This window comes from Stenella coeruleoalba, assembly GCF_951394435.1.
Source record: "Stenella coeruleoalba genome assembly, chromosome: 17".
NCBI classification, from domain to species: Eukaryota; Metazoa; Chordata; class Mammalia; order Artiodactyla; family Delphinidae; genus Stenella; species Stenella coeruleoalba.
The window spans coordinates 52,884,588-52,900,851 of record NC_137163.1 but is presented as its reverse complement, the minus strand read 5'-3'; the positions used below and the strand labels follow the sequence as shown (position 1 = coordinate 52,900,851).

General features: G+C 38.1%; 1 protein-coding gene across 1 annotated transcript; it reads left to right on the top strand.

Moving 5' to 3' along the window:
- Positions 1–664: 664 nt before the first annotated feature.
- On the top strand, positions 665–12,049 carry LOC307176380 (solute carrier family 7 member 12-like; the record flags this gene model as incomplete). The annotated part of the gene is made up of 4 exons (XM_079902414.1): positions 665–1,331; positions 5,848–5,979; positions 8,639–9,000; positions 11,762–12,049. 4 exons carry the CDS (start codon positions 665–667, stop codon positions 12,047–12,049), a joined length of 1,449 nt encoding a protein of 482 aa, XP_079758540.1.
- Positions 12,050–16,264: the final 4,215 nt, after the last annotated feature.

The following is a 16,264-nucleotide window of genomic DNA, read 5'->3' as shown; positions in this document are numbered from 1 at the left end:
TTTTTTCTTTTTTTCTTTTTTCCCAAGCTCTTTTTCTTGTGTGCAGCTCTAATTCCAGAACTACAAGTAATACAATAAATAATCCAGACAGCCATCTACTGCATGCTTAGGAACATCCTTGGATCAGGAATCAGTAAATAGAAACCCCAGCAACCTCATCTATTTCCAATAGCAGTAAGTTCAATTCAGGCTAAAATTTTCCTCAAGAGTACCTGTGGTTGAGACATAATTCACATACCATATGACTCCCCCATTTAGAGACGGTTTTTGTATATTATAACTTTTTAAGACTTGTGGCAAAATACATATAACACTAAATTTGTCACTTTGACCATTTTTAAGCATACAATTCAGTGGCATTAGTCATATTCACAATGTTGTGCAGTCATCACCGGGCATATTTGAATTTTTAAATAATTAACATGAGAAACATTTTAACTCTGGCCTTAAAAGAGTTCACAAAATCTTAGAACAATTTACAAGTTAATCATTTTCAAAATCAAGTTAACGGCAGTAATAAAATGCTTATGTAAGGACAATGGTTAAATCAAGAAAGCACTTTGCAGAAGAATCATGGGGTGAATGTATAAGAGTTAGCAATCCACATGAAATTTTAAAATTATTTTTCAGGATTTAAAAAAAAAAACAGGAAAAAGGCAAAAGCATGCAACTCCTGAGGGCAATAGGATTCTTCCGTGGAAACATTTTAATATTTAGTGCCACAATAGGGGCAGGAATCTTTGTGTCCCCTAAAGGGGTATTAAAATATTCCTCACTGAATGTAGCTGTCTCCCTGAGTATTTGGGCTGCTTGTGCTGTGCTGACTTTGATCTCCGCTCTCAGTCACGCAGAGCTGGGGACAACATTCCCTAGAAGTGGAGCACAGTATTATTTCCTCAAAAGATCTCTTGGATCCTCTGTTGCTTTCCTCAGTCTTTGGATCAAACTTTTTACTCATCCCTTAAGACTAGCTACTGAAACCTTGTTACTATCTACCTATACAATTCAGCCTTTCTATGCTGGGTGCCCAGCTCCAGAGCTGCCAAAGAAGTGTCTAGCTTTGGCTATTCTGTGGTCTTTGGGACTTCTAAATACTCGAGGGGTGCAAAGAGTGGCTTTGTTTCAAACTATCAGTACTATGACAAAGATGACTGTCCTCTGCTTCATTTCCATCACTGGGATTGTGCTGTTAGGGATTGGGAAAAAAGAGAACGTGGCCAGGTTTGAGAACGCTTTCGACGCTGAACTTCCTAACGTCTCACAGATTGCAGAAGCCTTCCTACAAGGATTGTTTGCATATTCTGGCACGTCAATCCTGAACAGCATAGCAGGTAAATCTTTTTCTGAAATAGTTTTGTCGCAGGCATAAAGTTTTGTCTACAAGTCTGTGGAGAAAGATATATCTGATTTGTTTATTTGTGGGGAATTGAATTAAATCTGTTCTGCATACTCTACATGTATGTAGTTTAATCATCATTAAGACTTGGTAGATACTTATCTATATAATATACACAGAATTTAGTGTTTTTCAGGTCACTCCCCTATCACACACTTGGGAATTTGATAAAGTTTTCAAGAGAAAATTAAGACCACTCTCAGATTTTACCGTACTTTATTCTAACAATTTTTCAAGACATTTTGAGTTAAATATCAATTATATAAGAAATATATTAACATAATCCATTTGTAAAAAATTAAAACTATCACAGATTTTATATATCCCCTACCACATTGGTAAAATTTCACATCCTAATTTTGATTCCACAATATGTCTTAGAGAAATTTCCATATTAGTTCTTAGTCATCTAACACATTCTTTTAACTGCTGCATAATATTCCTTAGAATGGCTTTACCGCACTTTCACATTAGAGGTATTTAAAATGTTTCCCATTTTTTACAATTTCAAGGACTGGTGTAATATCCATGCTTCCCTGCTTATATACACTGTTGTTTCTGCAGGGCAATGCTGCCCCCTCTGATGTCATGGTACCAAATGAATTTGGTAATAGTTGTATAGCTCTCTTCAGTAAACAAAATAAATAGAAAACAATTCACTATATTTCTTTTACATTTTAAACTTATAAGAATATTAAAATTTAAGGAATATATTAAATATTGAAGTTATATAAGACTTCCAAACAAAATTTTTGCAAAAATTTTAATAAGAAACTGGAGTTTGTTCCCCTAAATATAATGTTGCTATAGATTTTATGTTTGAAATGTCCTTAATACTTTATCAAAACTTTTAGTGATGATTTCTTCAAATTCTAAATTCTTGAATTATTGAATTTTTTTTTATGTTCCTCAGTCAATGTAGATTGACTCACTCATGTAGATTACTAAAAATTTAAGTTGATATGATTTTTAAGTACTTTAGCATTTTCCTTTTTTAATTGACAAATGTAGATTACTCATGTAGATTACTAAAAATTTAAGTTGATATGATTTTTTTTAATTGACAAATGTAACATTGAAATTTCTTGCAATAAAATTAACAAATTTTTAAATATCAAGGCTTTTCAAATAAGACTTTAATTTACCTAGCACAAATTAATTATGCCAACAGTAACCTTGCTGCTAGTTTGGCCATTAAAAGGCACATGAGTCATAAGTGAAAATATTGGATATATATGGAGGCAGGGTTTCACAGGTCACTGCTTTTGGAACTGCATCCTCCAAGGGTCACCTAGTCAGTGGGCAGTGGCGGGTTCTGCAAAAATAAATACCCAGATGTTGGTGCACCCCTTGGCTAAAGTAAAGCATCGCACTAGAGCAAGCCCAGGTGTTCTTGATAGTGACGATTACCTAAAGACACAGCGCAGTGCAGCTTTAGACCCAATTCTGTCTGAAGCACTCATCTCATTCTCCCCCTACTCCTTGGTTTGATTTGTTATCAAACAAGTTAAACCTTGAATTAAGGACAAGAATCCCATAACGGGAACTGACAGAGAAGTGTAACTTCAGATCAATATGGTCGTGTTTGAAACGTCTAGTGAAATTTTCTGGATCTGCAGACTATTAGAGCAGAAGGTCGAATGCGATGAGTACAGTAACACGGCCAGAACTTGTGGCTAATTGAATGGGGCTGGCTATCAGAACCAGCACTTCATTAACTTACCAAATTTAGAGATCTGGCTTCTTCCATCTCAAAATGGATGATCCTCGCTAGAAAGAACCCTCTCCCTCAAGTTTGGTTCTCCGAGTTCCTGAGCTGTCATATTCCTAACTAATTGTAAACAGAATAGATAGCTTGTGTCTAGATTCTTACCACCAGCCACATGTGGCTAGTGAGCATCTAAAATGTAGTTAGTCAAAGTGAAGTGCTCCATAGGTGTAAAATACACACCAGAAATCAAAATCTTGAATGAGCAAAACAATGTCCAATAGCTCATTAATACTTCTTTATAAATGTTACATACTGCAATGATAACATTTTGGATATCTGGGGATAAATATATATATTAATAATTCCATTTCATTTGTTTTTTTTATGTAGCTACTAGAAAATTTAAAATTACATAAATGGCTCACAGTATATTTTTATTAGACAGTACTGTTAGAATAGGAAAAATGTTCCCAACTAGAGTCATTAGGCTTTTGTACCTTTTATCAGTTCATAAATGACTGTGGGCTGCTTCTGAGGGGAGAATGTAAACTTCTAGATTTTTCTAAGCAAGGCAGCTTCCTCCCCTCCCTGCCAAATCACCCAAGGACTAAGGGCAATTCTCAGGAGAAGGGTTCAGCTATGGGGAACTAGCAGCCATTATTCATAGAAGCTGGAGGAGAGGAGAACCTGCCGGTCAAGTTGTAAAGTCATTTACCCACACAGGGGATCAGGGTCACTGTCTCAGGTGATTGAAGCTGTTGGGTGGACCATCCCAGCTTACACAGTTACTTACACTTCCCAGATTCAAGATAAGACATGTGATCTGAGCACTTGATGCTTCAAGTCACATATGCACAGGCTGGTTCTGTCACACCGTTGCTATAGTAATAGCGGACCCCAAGACCTCACAATTCAGCTGACATTGATTTTATATCAATATCACCTGATTTCTTTCCATCGGAATTTGGATGGACAGACGGTCTCGCTTCTACATGGCTTACGACAAATTTCCTTCACTGCTTGAGTAGATTCAAACAATCTCTTGACTGCCTGATGGACTCTAAATTGTTTTCCTCTTATTATTTTATTCATAACCCATAAGACTCTGAATTCTATTCACACCTTTCTTACTTATGATGACCCAGTAGTCATTTTAATACAGTAAATTTGCCTAGGTAGGAAAAGTTTGCTTGGGAGAGTAAGGATGAGAAAGGTACTTCCTCAGAGGTCAATTTGCTTGAGGAAAAGAGATGAGAGAACCGTTACTTCTGAAAAAAGGAAGAAATTACATATCTCAGATGGGATGAAGAGACATGCTACATACCAAACAGTCTTTTTTTAAAACAACTGTACATTTTTTATTTGTACAAATCTGTGGGCTGGCAATCTTTGTTGCTAACTGCAAAACCTGTTTCCCAAAGTCCATTAAGGGTCACAGCCAGGTTAGAACTCCAGACCATTTAGGTCCAGGCCTATGCTCTTAACCACTCCCCTGAACTTCGTTTTTAAGATAAACAGTATGATGTTTAGGAATTTTGAGATAATATGTCAATTTTAGGATAATAATTTTTGAGATAATATGTCAATCCACTGTTGATGCAGTGTCTCCTCCCCTGAGGTAAGGTCCTTACAATTGACAGAAACTGACTAAAAGGCCCCTACAATTGACAGAAACTGACCCAAACATTGTTAGGTGACTTGAGCTCATCCCTGCTTTTGGTTTAAAAACTTTATTATGTATTGGAGCTCAAAGATTTTCCCAACTGAGGACGTCTATCCAAGAGGGTGGGAGTAAGTGTCAAAAAGAACTCTGCACCTTCTGTCCAAGAAATCCATCACCTCAAGGTCCAAGAGATCTAGCTACATGAAGGCTGGAGGGTGCAGTGGTTACTGTCTGGTGTCAGACCAAACTTGGTTAAAATCCTGCCCTCACCACGTATTTGCTGTGTGACCTTGGGCAAGTCTCTTAACCTCTCTGAGTCCCTGCAGTTTCCTCTGTATTTGAAATGTAGACAAAGCACAGTATGTCCTTGATGCTATCATGGGTATTCAATACTACACTTTGGAAGCCTCTGTGACAAAGCAAGACATAGATGTGCTCACAAAAGGCTGCCATGGCATGGGGAAGGGGTGCATCTGTTTTCTTTCTGCACCAACTGATCCCTTTGCATAGAAGACTGCCCACTGAGTTCTTCACATAGTTCCCTCCCTCACTTCCTTTAGGTCTTCCCTCAAATGTCATTTCTCGGCTAACTTATTTAATGCAAATTTCCTCCCGCCCCCCACTCTGCTTTCATCCCTGTTTCATTTCTTTCTCTTTTTTTATTGAGGTATAGTTGATTTACAACATTATATAGGTTTCATGTGTACAACACAGTGATTCACAGGTTTTAAAGGTCATAGTCTATTTATAGTTATCATAAAATATTGGCTATATACTATGCACTGTACAATATACCCTTGTAGCTTATCATTTTATACATAGTAGCTTGTATTAAATAGTCTTTTCCATCACTATAAATCCATAATCATGAAGTAGTTGGAAAAATTGAATTTTTAGTATAAGATGGTGAGAAATCCAAGCTTTCAGGCAAAACTTGCAAAGGAGTAGAATCAGTCAAGCAGATGAGGAAACAACAGACACATGAATAATACTTTCTCATCCTTTTCATTACAAAGAAGTCTTCAAAAGTCTCATAATAATATGACCTTTTCTGATGAGTTTATTTGTGTTTTTTAGGAGAGATAAAAAATCCTGGTGAAAATATTCCCAAATCTCTGATTACTGTCCTTCCCATGGTGGCTGTGATTTACTTACTGGCTAATGTATCCTACCTGGCAGTTTTGACTCCCAGGGAAATCATCTCTGCAGGTATGAATGTGTCTAGACAAAGAGGAAATAGTCACTACTACCTCCTCTGAATAAACAGGGACTCCTATATACTGCTATTTTTTCGATACACCCATAAGAGTGTAAATGTGATGTGGTCCTGCTTTGGTTTTCACAAGAAAGGAAAAATAATCATCTAAACAATCTATTAAAAAAATGAGCACATGCTAAAGACTAAGGTCGAAGGGTAAAAGAATGTGAAGAAGCAAGAATTGAAAAGAGAATGAGGAAGAGGAAGAAGAGGAGGAAGAGAGACATGGAGGAGAAAGAGGAAAGAGAAGAGGAGAAACAGGAGCAAGCAAGGCAAGAAGGCAAAGAAGAAACACTTTGTTAGAAGGTGTTCCACCCTTTAAGGTGCACCCAGGTACCTGCCCTCAAAATAGTTGTTTGGAACAAGCAGTACCACCTTCATTATCTTCATTTTTCAGATGAGGAAACTGTAGTGAGGAAAGTTAAATAATGAACAGCATTGATAAGATTCAAAAATAGGTCTCAGTCATGCTCTTCTAATGTTAAAAGATTACTTCTTGTTCAGGTTATTGCTAGTAATGGATTGTAAATGTGGACATCAATTTGCGAGATCTGACCTTCAAAAATATATTCTTCTCAATTCCATCAAGCATGGTGCTCAAAATTACACAGCTAGTAATTGAAAAAGACAGACTCAAATCCAGGTTGTTTGACTCCAAGACCTGTGTTCTCAACCACCATACTAAAATGCCTCAACACAAGCAAACCAAATCAAAGCATAACCACCACTAATAGGGCCTATTAGCAAAGCAAGCAATAGTATGAATATTTATTAATATATATTAGATGAATTTTATTAATACATATAATCATATAACATATACATGACTAAATGGAGATACAACAAAAAGTTAATAGTAAATGGCACCATCTGAATGATAATATTGCAAGATATCTTTTATTTCCTTTTTTATACCGTTCATATTTTCCACAATTAGCATGTTGTACTTACGATCAGAAAAAAAAAATTTTAATACCAAATAATTATATTTCCACAGAATCAAGTGATGAATTTTTATGACACCACTGGGTCTTTTTTAAAAAATGTTAAATTATGTTCACTTTACTTTAAAAAGGCAGAGTAGAATTTGAAATATATTAGAAAAATTCTACAAAATTTTAATTTTTAAAAAATAATTACTCCTGAAAGAAGAGAAGTTTGGTTATCTAGAAAATTCATTTACTGAGAACAACTAGCTCTTCAAATATTCTGGATAGAGGTCAAATAATACAACAACAGAAACATAGACTCCAAAACTATTGTATATACAAATAGGCACAGGGGTCTATGAACACGTATAGGGTGTGTGGTTTTGGAGGGGCTGACTGTGTCACTCCAGTAACTAGAATTCCCCTGTAATGGATGTGTTTTCAAGGCCAGAGGTCACAAAGAGGATCAGACTAGTGAGCCACACCACTGAACTGGAGTTCTGCTCTATCATCTGCATTCAAAGCCTTTACAAAACTAAGAAGCTTTGAAGTTCATTTTTTAAAAAAACGATATTTTACATGGTCCCAAAAGTCAAAAGGTGCATTTATGCATCTTCTCTGAGACTAGTATAAAAACGTTATGTTGATTCTAAAAGAAAAAGAGGAATATAAATTTCTAAAAGTAAAAAGAAACACGTTGCTTCCCACAGTTTGGTCTCACAGGAATACAGTAACACACTAAAGGAGATTTTTTTAACTATGAAAATGAGGAGGGAGAACTATAATTTGCCTTTCACCCTACATCCAAACCAGGCAGCAAGTTCTGTAAAGACCCACGTCACTAACATCTCTCTTTGGGTGTTCCCTCCTCTTCTTTCCCCCACTCAGTGCCCAGGCCCTTATTTTTCTTACTTCATTTACAGCAATAACCTCCTAATGTATACGCTCACCTCTAACTTCCTCCTTCCAATCCAGCCTCCACTCAGTCTCTAGAGATCACTCTATAAAACACAAATCTAATCCTGTCATCTCCCTGCTTAAATATTCCACCATCTTGTTTTCGTGCATCTCCTCCCAGTCTCACTCTCACAGCTGCTGCAACCACCACACCATCACTCCATCATCACATTCCTTCAGACCAACTATCAGCTCCTAACCTGACCATGGCAGGTTCTCCAAGATCTGACTCAAGCCTAACTTTCTATCCTCATCTCCTGCCTTCCCTTGCACACACACACACCCTCACCACACGTCAGACTTTCTAAACAATTTACTGTGTTTCCAGAATAAATACTATCTCTCTGCCTCCCTCGCAATGCCATCTCACCAGCCCCTGCCTGATTTAGATGCCTTTCTCATGCTTAATGTCCCACTTATAAGATTTATTCTAAGTTTAATACACTTTGAGTCCTGAAAAGTGCTTCCTAAATCCCATGCACAAGCTAGTCTTAGAAAGTTTGAAATGTAGTGGCAAATCACCCCTTCCAATGCATTCTACTGACCAACACAGACCACAAGGCCAGACCGTATTCAAGAATAAGTAAAGAGACTCCCTTTCTTGGAAGGAACTGCAAAATCATATTACAAAGGGTATGGTTGCAGAGAAAGTGAAGAATTATTGGCATAGTTTCAATCAAGCAAAGGGACTGACTTTTCTGAAATTTTTCTAAAATTTTCATAGATGCTGTTGCTGTCACCTGGACGGACAAAATAATCCCTTCCATGCAATGGGTCATTTCTTTGGGAATTTCAACTTCAATATTTAGCAGCATGTGTTGTACAGTGCTTTCGGCATCAAGGATGATCTACACAGCAAGCCAAGAAGGACAACTGCCTTTGATCTTCTCGATGCTCAATAACCACTCGTGTCCAACCATGGCTGTCAGCCAGATAATCATCTTAACTTCAGTTGTTATTATAACCTCAGATTTGATCAATTTAATAAAATATTCAGGATTAGCAATATGGTTTTTAAGAGGGTTACATATGATAGGTTTACTTAAACTAAGGTATCAGGAACCCAATCTACCTAGACCTTACAAGGTAAATCAAAATTAAAATGTTAATATTAAATTTCTATTCTCTGTCTAGGAATATAATTTCTTATTCTATATGGGATGCTTCTAACCAGTCATGAGTCAAATTTATGAAACATCTGAACCAGACCTCCATTTCCCAGCTTACTGATGTGTAATCGACTGTGTGGGCTGCTTTTGGTCTGATTTTTCTAGAGTAAAATGTCAAAACTGATTCTCCTCAAGGAAGACAGATGTTATCCTTTTTGTCATCTTTCAGGAGCTAGGTAATAACACTTCTGAGGGGAGGACTTTTTGCCCAGCTCAAAAGCATCTCAGTCCATGAACAAATGAGGGTGATGTGGCATACTCTTCTTGTGTATGGCCTTGATAGGGTCTTTATTTTATACAATAAGATGTTAATCTAAGCCTCAGTTTAGGTGATGACAAAAATTTTGAACCTGAACTTAACTAGCAAGATAGAATCACTATCCTCTAGGTAATGTCAGCAGGGCTACTGTAGGTTCCTAGAGTGTCTTTGTGCAAAATATAATAAAGCACCCCTCCCTCTAGGCAGCCCCAGCCCCGTGCCCAGGCACAGAGCCTGGTGAGCTAGATATCAGCCCCCTTTTGCCCCCTCAGACGGGTATGCCTGTATGAGTGTGAACTGCCTAAGCAACCATATGCAAAAGAAATAAAATCAGACTCTCATTTGAAAAAACCATTCTGACAATAGTGTAGAAAGTGAATTAGAAGGAGGGGTGAGCAGTTTCAGGTCAAACAGCTGGTATAGATTTTCTTAGCTTTACCCCCTTTTAACTCAGGAGAATCCTAGATCTCAGAGATTAAGTAAATTACCCTAGATAAAAGGATCAGGGCTGGGATTTAAACCACACATTCTGATTTCAGAGACCAAATTTTTGTTATATTTACTGGAAAGATAGTGATGAATTTTTTATTCTATAAAGGATCCACTGAGGAAATTTTCTCTGATCTTAGCATCAGGAATACTTGGACCTCTTCTAAACAACTGATTTGCTTATGCCTTTTGGTGGCCTGCTTTCAGAATCTATGTGGGGCTTTGTGGCATGCATTTTGTGAGCCAAATTTATTGTTTATCCATGTTTCTTTATTTCCCTCATTTCTTTTTTTAATTTTCATTTATTTTGTCTTGGTATAAAATAAGCCATACCTTGCTATAATATAAATCTTAAAAGTTTCCAAACAGTCTTTGTTTTATTCTTTAATCATGTTATAAATATAATCCGGTGGCCCATATAATTAAGATACTTCCTGGTTGTAGAGATTGTATGGAAAATAAAATGATAGTCCCATATTTCATGCCAGCAACCATAAAACCACTTGAGTGTGCTTGTTAAAAATCTGAATTCCCAGTCTCACCCCTGGAGGTTCTAATTTAGTAGGTCTTAGATGGGTCTTAGGAATCGGTATATTTATCAATTATCTTGGGGATTCTTATGCAGAGAGGTCGATTGACCATATTTTAAGAAACACTAGCTTAGACAGTTTTGACTTTCTTCCACCCCCCAAAAATGGATCCCTCTTGGCCATGTCCCAAGTTGAAAAAAGAAAACAATAATATCTTGAATTTCAGTCATCCATTTATTCAACAAATGTGCAGTGACTATCTGCTATGTTTCAGGCACTCTGCTAGGCAGTTCAGAGAAATAAAGATGAATCTTTCCATCAAGAATCTTCTTAGCCTCATAGAAGAGTAAGAAATGTATACAAATCACTGTTATAAAGTTAATTAAGAAATGCCATTTGTTGAGCACATTTTACTGAAGTACACTGTATGCAGTTCTGACAAAGATTTTAGGAGACAAGCATTAGATAAAAAACTCATTTTGCAAATGAGTCTAAGTGGACCCTTTTTTTTCAACACTCAGACTTTATATTTAACTGTAATAACACACAACACACACATATTTCAGGAATATTTGATTAAAAACCTCTGAACATAACTATCCATTAGTACCTGCCAACCCACCGTGTCCTTCTTTCAGTTGTGGTAGGGGTGCGGGGCCCTGAGGGTCTCACTGAGCCGTGTTTGGGGTCCCTGTGGAACAGGCACTTGGGGAACCACCTTCTGGTTGTTCTCTGCAAATAGGTCTGAAGATCAGATTAATTAGGTAGACCAAAGTTATACTGCTAGTCAGTGTCACAAGCTCCTGGAGAAGAAACTTCTTTATCTGTCCTAAATACCTCTGTATCCTTAGCATAGCACATGCCACTAAGCAATTCAGTGAATATTTCTTGAAAGAATGAGCAATTAAAATAACAGAGATTGCATTTCTAACCAGACTTTTCTGATTCCAGTATTTCTGTTGTTTCTATTACTTGATGGTGCTGCCCTGAGAAAGACTGGCACATGCTCCCTTAAAGAAGCATTATAAACAAATATTTCAGTTATGATGTTACTGGATTTTCAAATTCCCAAAACTAAGAATGTTTCAATGATTAATACTAGAATGACATAGTTAATTTTTGATGATGTTTAAATGTATTTTTTCTATGCTTGAAAATGAAGCACTAATTTTAGTAAATAAATGACAATATCTGATGAATTGAGTAGGCATTCATGAAAACTATAGAATGAATAAAATACAGTTCCACTTTTTTACAATCATTCAGTCTGCCATTGATTTACTTTCTGTAATGTAATAGTTTGGAAACATCTGTTCCATAAGACAGAGAATGTTCTTATGTTGTTTATAGAAACCTGAGGACAACGTCATCACTAATCTTAATCTTTTTTTTACTTTCAGGTGCCTTTGCCATTTATATTTGGATGCATAGCTATATCTTTGTTTCTGATTTTGACGCCATTGATTCAGGCTCCTAAAATAGAGCATGTCTATGGGCTTATCTTTATGTTCAGTGGACTCCTGTGTTACTGGATTCATGTTCACCTTAATCAACATTCTGTCTGTTTTGTCAAAATCACTTGTTATTTACAATTACTGTTTAATGTTTCACCACCTGAAGACCATGATGAAGGTACTTCAACAGGAAAAAATGACCTTAAAGAAATCTTTGTAAATAAGAAACTTTAAAATGTAAAATGTTTAATGAATGGATACATTCTTAAAGGTAACCTTTGCTTTAAAATATATACACACAAACACAAAGCCTCTACCTCCTGCCCAACCTCCAGCTACACATATCAAATCCACCTCCCTAGCTACATATTCAAGCTCTTTACAATTCAAATTATTCTCCTGGTAACTGAAGCCTTAGTTCCATAGTGCCCAACATGTTTCTCACCACTTTCTTCTTGGTCAAAAATTTTAAATGCGTGCACACACACACATACACACACACACACAAACACAAAGTTTAAAAGGCATAATATGCCTTAGTCACTTAATTACTGCCTACTTCCATGTGTAAAAATTATTATAATGTTGTAAACAAGAAACTAATATAATGTATGTCAATTATATATCAATAAAATGAACAAACAAATAAATAAAAAAACAAAAAGTCATTGCCAGGAAGATAAATTCATAGGTGCCTAGTGTATAGCAGATACTTAATATTTGTTGAATGAATGAATATAGTTGCATCAGCAAAAATAAATAAAATATTGTAAATCTGTACTTGATATTAATAAATACTATGCATTACTTTCTACTCACTGGTCTAAACTCTTCACAGTGATACCAATTAACATGAAATATTTTACTTTCAAGTCTCTGTGTTTAGCCTTTATAAAGTGTGATACGCTAAATCATGGCCCTCAAAAATACGTCTAGGTCAATTAAGTTCATATCTAGTAAGAGAAGTTTATCAAAATGTTTCCCAAATTTTGTGGAACCCTAAAATCAATACATTAACTGGCATTAAAAAGGGAATAAAAAAACATAAAGACACTAAAGTTTCTAAAATCCAGTAATAATAATAATGATTTTATTTTGTTCCTGTAAAAATAAAAATAAACAAGGCATTATTTAAAAAAAAAGAAGGGAGAGAATGTCATGAAAACTTGTTTAAAGACTTTGAAATCGAGGTGGGGAACTTATTGGATGTCCTGTCTAGTATATCTTTCTCAGTTACTTGCGCTTTTTAATGTCTTTAAGCCATGTTACAACTTTAAGTTGTAGAATACTCATAATAATGCAAATGATTTTTGACAATAGAAATATAAGTGAATTTTGTCTAGTGGATGCAGTGATTACCATGAATACTGACCACTTTTACTTCTACTTGTAAATTTATTTCGACATTCTTGACTGCCTATGTGTGCACACTGTTTGAATTCTCTTTTAAACTGGTTATAATATCTCACTGGTTCCCTCATTAAATAGTGAGTTAAATATTTTTTAAAATATATATATGTATAAGGTTATATATATATTTTTTAATATTTAACTCATTTTATAGATATAGATGATAGATATAGATATTGATATAGATAGATATAGCTCTCCAGGCCCTAATCCCTGGAACCTCTGAATCTTACTTTATATGGAAAAAGAGTTTTTACAGATGTGATTAAGGATCTTGAGATGAGGAGCATTTTACTGGATTATCTATGTAGGCCCTAAATGTAATCACAGATGTATTTATAAAAGAGAGATAGAGGGAGATTAGATACAAACAAAAGAGAAGGCAGGGAGAGACCTTCAAGATGGCGGGGGAGTAAGATGTGGAGATCACCTTCCTCCCCACAAATACATCAGAAATACATCTACACGTGGAACAATTCCTACAGAACACCTACTGAACGCTGGCAGAAGACCTCAGAGTTCCCAAAAGGCAAGAAACTCCCCACGTACCTGGGTACGGCAAAAGAAAAAACAGAGACAAAAGAATAGGGACAGTACCTGCACCTCTGGTAGGGAGCTATGAAGGAGGAAAAGTTTCCACACACTAAGAATCCCCTTCACTGGCGTAGACGGGAGTGGGAGGGGGTGGGCGGGGGAGGAAAGCTTCGGAGCCACGGAGGAGACCTCAGCAACGGGTGCGGAGAGCAAAGCGGAGAGATTCCCGCACAGAAGACCGGTGCCAACCAGCACTCAGCAGCCCGAGAGGCTTGTCTGCTCACCCGCTGGGGCAGGCGGGGACTGGGAGCTGAGGCTCGGGCTTCAGAGGTCGGATCCCAGGGTGAGGACTGGGGTTGGCTGCATGAACACAGCCTGAAGGGGACTAGTGCGCCACGGCTAGCTGGGAGGGAGTCTGGGGAAAAGTCTGGAACTGCTGAAGAGGCAAGAGACCATTGTTTCAGGGTGTGCGAGGAGAGGGGATTCCTCCCCCATGTGCCCACAGAAGGCAGAGTGCCACCTAAACGAGCTCTAGAGATGGGTGCGAGCTGCGGCTATCAGCTTGGAACCAGAGATGGGCGTGAAATGTTAATGCTGCTGCTGTAGCCACCAAGAATCCAGTGTACAAGCACAGGTCACCCTCCACACCACCCCCGGGCCCACCCGGAGCCTGTGCAGCCCGCCACTGCCAGGGACCCATGATCCAGGGACAACTTCCCTGGGAGAACACATTGCTCCCCACAAGCTGTTGCAACGTCGTGTTGGCCTCTGCCACCGCAGGATCCCCCTGCATTCCAATTTTAACTATGTACCCCTCCCTCCCCCCAAACCTGAGTTAGCCAGAGCCCCTAATCAGCTGCTGCTTTAACCCCATCCTGTCTGGGTGGGGAACAGATGTCTGAGGATGAGCTACATGCAGAGGTGGGGCCAAAACCAAAGCTGAACCCCAGGAGCTGTGCAAACAAAGAAGAGAAAGGGAAATTTCTCCATGCAGCCTCAGGAGCAGGGGATTAAATCCCCACAATCAACTTGGTGTACCCTGCATCTGTGGAATACCTGAATAGACAACGAATCATCCCAAAATTGAGGTGGTGGACTTCGGGAGCAACTGTAGACTTGGGGTTTGCTGCCTGCCAATGACTTGTTCCTGATTTTTATGTTTATCTTAGTATAGTTTTTAGCACTTATTATCATTGGTGGATTTGTTTACTGGTTTTGTTGCTCTCTTCTTTTTTAAATTATTATTACTTTTTTTTTTTTTTTTTTTGCGGTACGCGGGCCTCTCACTGTTGTGGCCTCTCCCGTTGCGGAGCACAGGCTCCGGACACGCAGGCTCAGAGGGCATGGCTCATGGACCCAGCCGATCCGCAGCATGTGGGATCCTCCTGGACTGGGGCATGAACCCGTGTCCCCTGCATTTGCAGGCGGACTCTCAACCACTGCACCACCAGGGAAGCCCTTTATTTTTTATTTTAATAATTTATTTTTTTCTTTTAATAATTTTTTAAAATTTCTTTTTTCCTCTGTTTTCTTCTGAGCTGTGTGGCTAACAGGGTTTTGGTGCTCTGGCTGGGTGTCAGGCCTGAGCCTCTGAGGTGGGAGAGCTGAGATCAGGACATTGGACCACCAGGGACCTCCCAGCCCCATGTAATATCAATTGGTGAGAGCTCCCCCAGAGATCTCTTATCTCAACGCTAAGACCCAGCTCCACCCAACAGCCAGCAAGCTCCAGTGCAGGACGCCCCATGCTAAACAACTAGCAAGATAGGAGCACAACACCACTCATTAGCAGAGGCTTTATAAAATCATATTAAGTTCACAGACACCCCAAAACAGACCACCAGACGTGGTCCTGCCCACCAGAAAGACAAGATCCAGACCCAACCACCAGAACACAGGCACCAGTCTTGTGTTCCAACAGCCACTGAACCAACCTTACCCACGGGGGGCAGACACACAAAAAATGAGAACTACGAACCTGCAGCCTGCGAAAAGGAGACCCCAAACACAGCAGGTTAAACAAAATGAGAAGACAGAGAAACACACAGCAGATGAAGGAGCAAGGTAAAAACCCACCAGACCAAACAAATGAAGAGGAAATTGGCAGTCTACCTGCAAAACAATTCAGAGCAATGAGAGTACAGATGATCCAAAATCTTGGAAATAGAATGGAGAAAATACAAGGAACGTTTAACAAGGACCTAGAAGAACTAAAGAGCATACAATGATGAGCAACACAATAAATGAAATTAAAAATTCTCTAGATAGGATCAATAGCAGAATAACTGAGGCAGAAGAGTGGATAAGTGACCTGGAAGATAAAATAGTGGAAATAACTACAACAGAGCAGTAAAAAGAATGAAAAGAATTGAGGACATTCTCAGAGACCTCTGGGACCACATTAAATGCACCAACATTCGAATTATAGGGGTCCCAGAAGAAGAAGAGAATAAGAAAGGGACTGAGAAAATATTTGAAGAGATTAAAGTTGAAAACTTCCCTAAT